The sequence below is a fragment of the Periplaneta americana genome, chromosome 6, assembly GCF_040183065.1.
Source record: "Periplaneta americana isolate PAMFEO1 chromosome 6, P.americana_PAMFEO1_priV1, whole genome shotgun sequence".
Classification (NCBI taxonomy): Eukaryota; Metazoa; Arthropoda; class Insecta; order Blattodea; family Blattidae; genus Periplaneta; species Periplaneta americana.
Genome location: NC_091122.1, coordinates 142,544,166 through 142,556,492, shown reverse-complemented (window position 1 = coordinate 142,556,492; position 12,327 = coordinate 142,544,166). Strand labels below are relative to the sequence as shown.

At 36.1% G+C, this 12,327-nt stretch overlaps 1 protein-coding gene across 1 annotated transcript in view; it reads right to left on the bottom strand.

The window, feature by feature from the left end:
- Window positions 1–12,327, bottom strand: part of LOC138701869 (ubiquitin carboxyl-terminal hydrolase 31-like) — a 96,245-nt gene that overhangs the window by 14,697 nt on the left and 69,221 nt on the right. Inside the window, exons 2-5 of the mRNA XM_069829199.1 lie at window positions 9,426–9,668; window positions 5,286–5,424; window positions 1,214–1,482; window positions 909–1,093 (exon numbers count right to left, since the gene is read on the bottom strand). Of these exons, the coding sequence (XP_069685300.1) occupies window positions 909–1,093; window positions 1,214–1,482; window positions 5,286–5,424; window positions 9,426–9,668 (836 nt within the window). The remainder of the gene's footprint in view (window positions 1–908; window positions 1,094–1,213; window positions 1,483–5,285; window positions 5,425–9,425; window positions 9,669–12,327) is intronic.

Here is a 12,327-nt window from a genome sequence, read left to right as displayed (position 1 = left end):
TTCTTCTTCTTCTTCTTCTTCTTCTTCTTCTTCTTCTTCTTCTTCATTGCTGCCACCATCACATCCTATTAGCTCTGTGTGATCATCACAGATTTTTTTGTGTTCATTTCTAAGTCTACAGACTTATTAGTGGATGATGCTCATCATCATCACTGTTGTCATCACAACCATTTTATCTAATATCATCGTCATAGACTTGTTTTATGTTTGCACTTCAGACTATACAATTAAGAGACGGTGACGATGACGATGGCGATGATAGAGGAGGAAGTGAAAAAGGGAGTTAACACGATGAAGAAGACAAATACAATAAGAACAATATCACTATTTTTATGAAAATAAATTACTTATACTTACAGTACTTACAAATGACTTTTAAGGAACCTGCACGTTCATTGCCGCCCTCATATAAGCCTCCCATCAGTCCCTATCCTCTGCAAGATTAATCCACTCTCTATCATCATATCCCACCTCCCTCAAATCCATTTTAATATTATCCTCCCATCTACGTTTCAGCCTTCCCAAAGGTCTTTTTCTCTCCGGTCTCCCAACTAACACTCTATATGCATTTCTGGATTCGCCCATACGTGCTATATGCCCTGCCCATCTCAAACATCTGGATTCAATGTTCCTAGTTATGTCAGGTGAAGAATACAATGCGTGCAGTTCTGTGTTGTGTAACTTTCTTCATTCTCTTGTAACTTCATCCCTCTTAGACCCATTATCCTTCTTATTACTTATACACAATAATTTACCTGGCACAAATAATTCCAACTAAAAACCATAAAAAAAAAGTTTATTATAACTTTCGACAGCCACCCACACTTATTAGTGCGAACGTCTTCATTTATAATCCATAATAACACAGGGTTAACATACGATGAAAATTTTATTATTCTCTCACCTACCTCTCCTTAGACTGCAGATCCCATTCCAAGACTAGTTTCAGATGGGGTGGACCTGCATCTTCCTCACACAGAGCTAATGCTTGTTCCACTGCTTCCATGTACAATGGATGATCCAAAGTTGGGTCCAAGTACGTTGGTGATCCATCACCCAAGCCATCTACAATTCGCATGTGGAACAGTGGAATCTGTGGATATCAAAGTAAAATACTAAGTTTATAAAGTATTCAGTATGAATTAACAAAGTAAAATAGCATTGCAATATTCCATAACTTATCAGATAAAGAAGTGTAATAAATTTTACATACATCTTGTGAATTGACAAGAATATCATCATGTAGAACTGCATTCATTTCCTTAAGTATCAGCTTTTGGAGGTCTTCATATGATGTCTCACGGCCTACTTGCATTGTATAGGGGCTGCTGAACCTTGCACAATGGTCCTCAACCACCAAGAGGTTCACCCAACATAGTAACACATATGCTCCTCCTCCATCTTCTGTTGCTTCCTTCAATTGAGGCAGTTCTAAGCAGTACACTGGATCTGTTTCCTTGATACATGATACAGGTTGTGAATCTGTGCAAAAAAATATTACACATTATATATTACCACTACCAAAACCACAACCAATAACAACAATAACGATGATGATGATGATGATGATGATGATGATGATGAAATATTGAATTGTACTATTTTTCTATTAATTGCAATGTACCGTATGTGACTGAAGGAAAAATAAGAGGTAGTGGAAAAGAACAAACAAATATTTTTATACTGACGTATCTATAAATGAGATTCAAAATTGGAAACAAATTACAAATGTTAAAGAATTCCTCTTCAAATCACAATCTCCCTGCCCTTTCTTTTTTTTTTCCTGGATGCACTATAGTTCATTGTGAAATTGGCAGTAGTGGACTCGCCATATGAATACCTGACAGTTGGAGAAAACCAATGAAGAAACCAAACAAAATAATTGGCCCAAGCAGACTCAAAACCCAAGCCTGAATGCAATCTCAAACTGGCAGTCCAACTTGCTACAATCTAAAATATGCAAATAGCGTCTTGTACAGATAATCTTAGAAGAGATGCCACGAACGATATTTTAATTAAACAGATACCAGTACCAAGTTTGATTTGAAAAAGCAGGTAAATTATAGGTAAAGGTAATCAGTTATTAAAAAAAGAAAAAGGATGTCATCATTAGTTTTCTCGAGTAACAAGAGAATGAGTTTATGACGAATCGTCTGCTGAAACTGTGAGCATTGTTATATCTACACAGTAAACAGATAATAAAAAACTGCCCAAACTACCTGTAGGATTGTAAAATTGGAATAAAATATCATGAAATAATTTAGTCATATTTGACCTTGTATAGGTAGTGCTTGCTCAACTTTTTGCAAAGCACATTTAGTACACAAGGTCATTTCGCGTGTTACATGACAACAAAGGCATTTATAGAGGATCGCAACTAGACTATTCTCTTCCAGTATGTCTCATTGTTTCTTAATGCAACATTATGAGTAAGTTTTCATGCCCATTCAGATAGTACGGACAGCTACAGACCGATTATTTAGTTGTGACAGCTCAGCGACGCGAAAGACGGGAAGTAATAGGAGTAGTGGAGAGAGCTCCGGAGTAGAGATAAGGGCGAGCGGTCGGTAAAGGAATGCAGTACAGCTTAAATGTACTAGAAACATACCGCTCTACTGCATGCATGACATCCGATCACTCTGAAGGCAAGCAAGTAACTAACCGAAACACCCCTCGGCGTAACTAAATGGACTCGCCTGACCCAGGCGCACATCTCTGGCGACTGTCAGGACTAGATAATTGTACTGTACTTCTTATATTTATTGTCTGTTTATGCAGTTTCAGAGAAAAGTTTCAACATAAGCTCATTAAGAGTTCCCTTGTAATAATCAGTTGCAGCTTGCACATAATCAGTCCTGATATGCAGATATGCCCAGGAGATTCTGCGAATGAATCACAATCTAATTACCTTCTTATTCTTTTCAGTTTATTTACTATTAAATATTTTTAATATTACCATTATATTTAAATTCTTTCCTCGCAAATATCAAGCTATGTGTTGTATGTGAATGAATAAAAGAATACAAACGACCCTAACATTATATTACTGAAGAGTAAATAAAATGCAATAAAAAAATGCAAGTGGTAAGATTCAACCTTAGGATAGGATATCTCATGGTCTTTTACATAATTCACTTGGCTAACTTAGATAATTAAACTGATGGGTTATCAAGAAACATAATGAAGTCACCATTCCAAAGCGTAGATTTTTGGGTGAAAGGGTTAACCGTTTGTGTCTCTAGCATAAGAGTTTTGGACTCTACTCTCCAAATTCTGCATTAAAAATACGTCTTTCCCATTTGCAACCTAACATCTCTACCTTTTTGAGGTACGTATCAGCTAGAAATACAGAATCACAAGTTTAAACATTTCAAAGTGTGGTCATATTTTACTTCAGAATTATATAAAGGAGTGAATGCAGCGCAGCATGTTTCTTTAATGTTTACTTTTAAGCATTCGTCCTATACAACAGGCTGCCACGGCTGTATATCCTTCTACTGAATTTTAAAATGAGTATCTTTAAGGGGAGAGGATGGTATTTTTTGGTGAAAAATGAGTAAATTAAAAAAAAATTCTTTAAAATACTCTGTGATATGTGTGGAATGCATAGCATAACGTTTTGTGAGTATTTGTGTCCTTATCAGATGTTGAGACGCCATTTTTAAACTTCCTGCATTATGGATTTTTAAATCACTCGCCTGCTTTTATTGTTGTTTCCGGTTAATTGAATTAAAAAAAAAAAAAACTTTAAAATACCATTTTGATATGTGTGGAATGCATTGCATAATATTTCGTGTTTATTTGTGCCCTTATCGGATGTTGAGACGCCATTTTTAAACTTCCTGCGCTATGGATTTTTAAATTACTCGCCCCATTTTGTCGGTTTACAGTAACTTCATTTTTTTGCTACATGGCCAGACAAAAATGGATATAACTTCTGAACTATTAAAGATGCATGCATGAAATTTTGAACACACATTCTTTAGACTATTAGGAAACTTTTCTCTGTAACGGAATTTTGTTAATTGATTTCATTTTAAAACTACGTCCGTTTATTTGCAAGAAAGGAAATCAGAAAAGTGTTATTAAATTTTAATTGTTTATTTTACAAAGGTAGGAACAAATATCAAAATTCTGTTACAGACAGTTTGTAGAGCATGCTTTTGTAAGCAGATTGCAAAAAACTGGATGAATCTACCTTTAAAAATGGTTTAGATATATCGGTTTTAGTAAAATCCTGCATTGGGTATATTTCTTTCAAATCTGGGCCCCCAAATAATTTTTTTCAAAATATTTATTTTTGGTTGAGTTGTTACAGCTATGAGCTCCCTACATAAAAAAATTAATATTTTACACCAAATAGAAAAAAAGTTAAAAAAAAAAATACCATCCTCTCCCCTTAAATTTTTACTAAATTAATGGTAATGCGAGTAATATCAAAACTATTAATTTCAAATACTGTATAGTAGGTACTACTCATATACGCACTTACTAATTGAACATTTAGGAGGAGGACTATTCAAATTTAGTTAACAATGTAACAACTTCTCAACTACGAGGCGTGTTCTTAAAGTAAGTTCCATTTTCAATTATAGCTGTCGCATCGCTGCAATCGTTATTTTGCGCATACGTGTTTTCTTCTTCAGTCCTCAGACAAGCTGTGCATGCAGTTTCAGAGCTTCAGTCCGTGTGTGTGGTTAGTTGTGATCAGTTGAAATGTTTAAAGTGATCAAGCACCCCGCCGACTGTGAGATGCGGTCTGTTATCCGTTTTTTGAATGCGAGAAACATCAAACCAGCTGACATTCATCATCAACTTTGTGAGGTGTATGGTGATGATGCCCATTAGTGATGGAATGGTCAGGAGATGGGTTAGAAAGTTCAACGAGGGCCGCATCTCTGTGCATGACGAGCAGCATACCGGTCGGCCATCTTTGATCAATGACGATTTGGTGCGTGCTGTCGATGAAAAAATTCATGAGGACAGGAGGTTCACAATTTCTTCGCTCTCCTGGAATTTTCCACAAATGTTGCGGAGTGGTTCGCAGGCGGGTGAATTCTACAATGAGGGGATAGAAAGACTTGTGCCGCGACTCGATAAATGCCTCAATAATGGTGGAGATTATGGTGAGAAGTAATTGAAGTGTGGGGACTACAATGCTACAAAAATGGTTTATAAATATTTTCCCGTTTACTTTCTACACCCTTTTGGAACTTACTTTAAGAACACGTCTCGTACTGTATAATGAAATGTATATACCTAGATCACTTTATAAAGAAACTTACCTGCAAATGTCCTATGGAAGCCAAGATCATCAACTTCTGTCAGCAACATGTGTGGCTCTGAAATGCCAGTATCCGATGCTAGAAGTTCTCTTAATTCTCGCACTTCTGCGTGAATAGGTAAAGAAATTCCTAGCTTCACCTACACAGCACAAAAGAAAAGATAATAAAATATGAACAAAATAAACAAACATCAATTATTAATAAAGACATATCTTACAACGAAATATAAACAGATACCCACACCAGTAGAATAAAAAAATGAACCGTACATGTGTAGAAACTTTTATTATAGAATAAATGCAACCTTTTACACACCACCACCTACAAAGAAAGCACACACTTCTCTCAGCATCCCGTCTGTACCCTTTTCAAAACAAACCACAAATCATTTTAGGTCACTTCCTTCGGAGCACGTGTCACATACATCCTTCACTTCTTTGGCCAAAATCAACTTGCGCCACTTGTGCTAGTCTTTTGTCTTCTGGAAATATGTAATAATCAGCTGGAGCAAGATCCAGAGAAGACAGAGTCTGAGGAAGGACAGATATATTGAGCGATATTCGTTAAGTTGGAGCGACAATTCAAATGGCAGTTATCGACATTGAAATCACCCACCTCACCACACAAAAAAGGATTTCGTGCAGACAGATCAAAGGGAAAGGTTATGCTGGAAATGTTCCTCGATGTCCAGGTTTGGTACATTTCCAATTCATTCCTGAACAGTTAATAAGTACGCATATGTTGCCATTCTTAGTCGTCTTCGCGATGTAGTAGACGAAGGAAGGGTAAGAATTGGACTACCTGCAGTCTTGTCTGATCTCTTGCCCAACTCTCGCAATCATATCTTAATTTCTTGCCTATCTGGGTCTTCGTGGATGTTGATCATCTTCCATGGAAAAGCGAGCATCTTTGAATCGCTGTGCCACACAAGCACTTGGTTCCATGACATTGTTTCTCTGTAGCCTACCCTTGATGTAAGAGAGTAAATATCTTACCAAAGTTCAACAGACAATTTTTTGTTCACTCGCCAATCTTTAAGGATCATCTTACCCTCCGACAGGAATGTTTTCACCCTACCAAGCTATCAGCTGTACTAATTTGGTTGAGTGCTATGTTAGTCGCAACACATCAGCTACGTACTCCCCCTACGTTGGCAGGGCACTCTGTCATATGCGCCTGAGGATATATACTATCTGCCACGAAGATAAGGCAGATGAGTTGCCTAAATAGCACGGCAGTGGTAGGCAAAATTCGGTTCATTTTTGACTCTACTTGTACTTCCTTCATTTTGTGGTTCATTTGAGTAAGAAGTTACTCACAGAGTACGATGTAAAGAAATTTATTGTAATTAACTATGACGTTATTGTACCTTTATCATTTCTCTCACTTCTATTCCTTAGACCAGTGATACTCATTTTGTAGCCTGTGGCTCTCAAAGACATTTATTGCAGTCTTGAATTAATATTACTATTACTACTACTTTTTTAAAATTATTTTTTAATTTCTGTAACAATGTGCAACTGGAGAAAATGTTCATTACCCTGCATCATTATTGACAGTGACAGTTTTCAACGACACGTATGTGTTCTTTTTTTTTTTTTTTTTAAAGATAGTATCATGTCTCGTACATGTCCAGATATACTAATGTGTTATTTTTTAATTTAATTGGCTATTTTACGACGCTTTATCAACTACTATGGTTATCTAGCATCTAAGTGAGATGACTGTGATAATGCCAGCGAAATGAGTCCAGGGTCCAGCACCGAAGTTACCCAGCATTTGTTCTTAATGGGAAAAACCTCATCAGGTAACTTGTCCCAACCAGGATTCGAATCATGGCCCGCTCGTTTCATGGTCGGGCATGCTAATCGAATATTTACCCACATATAGTGTTACAAACGTTCATTTCTTCATAGACATTACAAAGCGTGTATTCAAATTTTGTTAACAAGTATCGAAAACATTGTCAAATAAGGATAGAGGAACTGAAAATTTAAAAAATAACCGTAATATCTGAATTGAAAGTAAAGTATTCCACTGTACATAAAATCGAAATGATAATAAAAGTATCGTACCATGTAGCAGAAATTAAGTCATTTACAGATGAGGATATTGTTAAGGAGTGTCTTCTAGCTGTATGTAACACTTTATTTTAATTTACAAATTCAAAACACAGTATAGGTGAAATAGAACAACAAATCAACCTGCTTGTATATTGATATGATTTTGCAGAAGAGCAGCAGGGTCCGCCCTTCAACTTCAAAATATCGGTACCAGTAATGTGTTAGTGCTGTTACTTTATATTGAAATAATAATAATAATAGGCCAAGTAATTTAATAATTAAAAATCCGCGCATTTTGTTTAGCTTCAATACTGTGAAATGCATTGTGGTTCTCGGCAAATTACTATTTCTCACTTTTAGCTCTCCCCTACTTTCTTGTGAGTACCACTGCCTTAAAGATTAACAATGAATTTCATGAAAAGGTTTTAAGGTTTCCATGCATGTATTGAGACTTACTCTAATGTTTCTGAATTGCTCAACAGGTTCCAACAGAAGGGTCATGTCACCAAAGACCTCAGGAGTCTGCTTCTATGTCGGAACCATTATGTCTGAATGGTCCAAGCAACCGGTCAAAAGGTCCATCAAACGACTAGCCTAACTTGACAGACGTTATTTACTATGCAACATTTCAGATCTTCTGTAGAATGATTCTGATGATAAAAACATGTAGTTTCGAAACGCTGGATATACGCTTATTATCTATCACATGGTTGCCTAAAACATTCATCTTCTGCACACACTCATCAAGGTCTAAAATCTAATTTCGACAGAAATATCAAATCTGAGAGACCGAAATGATATTTTAATATTATCCAACCACCCATACCCCCTCTCTTATTTTTCTTGCTCCCTCTCATGCCATTTCTGAACCAGTATTCATTACAAAACATTAATAAGAAACAAGTCAAACCTAATTTACTGACATTTTTTAGAGTCTCACGAGGTTGCTTCTGATACGTGGCGTATTTTCCCAGTCTATTTGTTTTCAGTTCAGCAAAGGACAAAACGCTTTCTTTGTCTTTGAGCTGTTTTGGGATATACGAATGTTTTAACCATGGTCAGATACACAGTATAGCAACGCATTTACTTGTTGAAATGTACATACTGGAAACAAATTGTACGAGTTGTCTTTATGAAAATTTTGGCGCCATTTGCTACAAGTTTCACAACAACTGAAACAGTGTGTTAAATTACATTTGTACAGCAACATTCTGAGTAATACTATCTGACTTTGGCGGACCAAAAGCAAGTTTATCATAACTATGCTCTATTCCAGTGATCACGTTCAATACAAACCTAGATTCTGGAACTGGAAGGCATTGAGGTATTTTGGAATCCAGCTTATAGCTCAGATATTGGACCTTCGGATTATAGTTCATTCCAGTTTGACTCATGTTCTGTCAAACGAATGGTACATCTGCCAAAGTGAACTACTGACAGAAAGATGGAATATTGTCATTGGAAATAATGCACTTTAATTTCGAAATTCTTATTTAATATCCTATTAAACAAATGTCACATTCATATCTAAAACTTTTGAATCAACCTAGCACAACATAAATGTTACTTAAAAACTGGGTGAACAATCCTTCGCGCGCCCGTGCTTTCACGGCTTACGGCTAATCGGAGGAACTAGCTGCTAACCTCCCGCCACCACCGAGCTGAAAGTCGCGTCAGGCGTCAGTGTGAGCTCTACACTTGCAAGATAAGCATGTGTTCTTTAGGCGACGTAATACAGTGTGTTAACTAAGTTAATATGGTTCAATTCAGGTATTCTATTCCCCAAAGAGTATTTATGTATGATTCATAGCTATGTGCGTACAGAATCGGCTCGTGCTGCAAGGAGATTATTTCAAAAGCGATTTCCTGGTGTCCAAATAAGAGTGTAAATTACTTTTACTTTACTTTTTTTTTTTTTTTTTTTTTTTAAGAGTTTATTAGTAATAACTTACGCGACACACTACAGATTTACTGAGGATTCCCTAAAATCCGTTCACCAACACCCGCAAGCAGTGGAAGTGGGCGCGTGAAGGAGTGTTCACCCAATATAAATATCGCAGCCCTATTATAGTTTTACCTGTCGTGGTTGCTGTGAAGTATATAATACAGTAACATAGATAGGTCTCCTCTGATTTTGGGGAACAGGCACTGATACACATAGGAAAGGATCAAATGTGTTGCTTTGGCGTTGACAGCGTGGACACGTGAGTGATGATCGAAACTGCGCTTGAAACACAGCATGTACAAAGCTATTGTTGCACCGCACATGATTTGCCAGGGTTTCTGCTGCCACTACTTCATCAGGGCGTCCAAATGAGTTCTGAAACATTAAGATAAAAAGGACATTTGAATACATTATAAAACATAATTAAAACTTATTTTATACTTTTGTCCTCATGAAGAGATTAAACTGTTAACAGGTATCTTACACAAAGTATGTAAACTTATCTATAACTCTAATAGTGTTTACGGTGACTATTACACTTTTACTACGTCATACTACTTTTAACCAATAGAACGGTACGAAAGGACTATTTCAACCAACCATGGCTGCTTAACGCACAATTTTATCGCGTCCCTAGCATTTGTTTAATTTATCGCGTCCCTAGCATTTGTTTCTTTGTTTGCCAACATTTCAAACTGCGCTGGTCTGGACGTCAAAAAAAAAAAAAAACAAACAAACAAACAAAACAAAAAAACAAAACAAAAAAGGCACTCCAGTCGATGCACAGCAGTTTGAAATATGACTCGCATTGGCATTCAAGAACAAGAATTAATAAAGATCACTGGTCATACGTATGCATCTTCCCTGAAATCCTATTTACAAATAAATGAAGAAGAGCACCATTCGGAAATTCTGAATAAGTTGAATACACCATGTAGGCCTACATCAACGAGTTCCACTTCTTTTACGCACACGTCCAATATAACATCAACTGAACCACCAATCACTAAAACATTCAAATTTGAAAATTGTACATTCAATAATTATTCATTTTAAAATTATTCACGTTTATTTTTTATGTCATCGTCGTTAATTAAAACTTTTCTAACACTTGTATATATTATTTAGGTTATGTTATAGCTTCTGCTATATGATATTACGGATAGTCACGTATCAGAGATTGTTTAATATTAAGATTTATTGAAAATCATCTGTCAAGTGACGTTGATTACTGGGATTCGGATAATTGAAGTGGAATGCAACTATTTTAATAAAAATGAAACTGGATCAACAAAGCCTTCTTGACTAGTAACACTGCCATCATGATCTAGATCGAGAAGGAATTGCTAGTAATCGTCTACAGAGTTCAACGAAGATTCCATAGTTGGCACAACTGATAGCGACTTCGAGCTAACTTCGAACATTAAAGTATATTTTATGTTCGAAGACAGCTAATCAGAACACACTACTGCCATCTAGCATGTAATGTTGAGATGGTACAATAATACATTTGAAGACAGTTGTATTTTCGTAAGTCAATATTTTATCACGAAGCTCAATACGTAGTAAATATGCAAACATTAGATAGTTGCTCACCACTAGGATCGCTAATATCGCTTCATTACAGGCCATGCAAAAGAGTACCGTCACAGTCAATTGTTTCTAGCACCCTCAAAACTAAAGCTTCGTGACTGTATATAGTAGATTGTGATTTTATTGTATTGGAGTACTTCGTTACTTTTAATAGCCTATTTATATACTTTCTTCTAATCGTGTAATAGTCAATTAAATCCCACTCGAGTTTTGATTTTCTCTAGATAAATCAAAACCTCTAGTGAGATTACTGTTGATAAAATGTTCTCAGTTTTCTAAAAAAGTGTTCTCAGTTTTCCACTTCCTAACCCACATACAACATCTCCTTCCCTCTTCTCTGAAAAGAATACTTATCCAGACTCTTATAAATGCCGTTATTTGATTATTGCGATGTTATATTAACTGATATAACTTCAAAATTAGCAATAAAGCTACAGCGTGTCCATAATATGTGCATTAGATTTATATGAAACATTCGGAAATAAGACTATATTTCACCATATTTCGAACAGGTGTCGTGGCTCCGACTTGAGAAACGCAGAGAACTACATTCACTATCGCTGTTGTATCAAATCATGCACACTTCTTGTCCATCTCACCTATCATGTCGGTTTCAGAATCATCTCTTCACAGCTCCACTCTTTCGACTCTGTCTCTTCAGCTAGGTCCTGAACCAGCGACTTAATTTGACTATCATATGAGAAAACTTCCCCAAAGCCATCCTGGCGGTTGTAAAACAAGTCTTTAGCATTTAGAACACGACGAATATAACCCGATATCAAATGCTCCATGACTCTACATATGACGAATATAAGGCTAATTGGTCTGAAATTCCGACATCTACTTTATTTCCAACTTTATGTATGGATACCACTAAAGCTGTTTTCCAGTCACATGGAATAGCTACATAATTTATGGAAACATGAAATATACGCACTAAGTATGGAATTAAGGCCCCGAAACCCAATTTAAGAATCTCTGTAGCAATACTATCTGGTCTTCGAGACTTTCGATTTTTAAATTTCGTTATTCTCTCTCTAAACCCTTTAGAAGTTATTAAAAAGCCTATTTTATTTCTCATTCAACTTCTGTGACACAAACACACCTGTACATAAAAAGAAATAATTAACTAATGTAAAAGCCTTTCTATCCCAGTTGAAGATTTCACTTAACTCATGAAAATATCTAAAATCAATTTTTACCTTATAAAGAAAATACAGGGTGTTTCAAAAGTGGTCAAAAATTTAGGGATGAGAAGTAAAATGTTCAGTAAACATGGGTCCGCAAATTAACTGTTTACGAGAAAATATTAACTTTCTTTTTTTTGCTGGTTGGAACTGCCAGTGAAATGAACCCCTGGATACGGTAAAGCGGCAACATTCATGTTTTGTACACATAGCGCACATTTCTCATTCCATTTCCTCCTAAGTGTGAGACGATA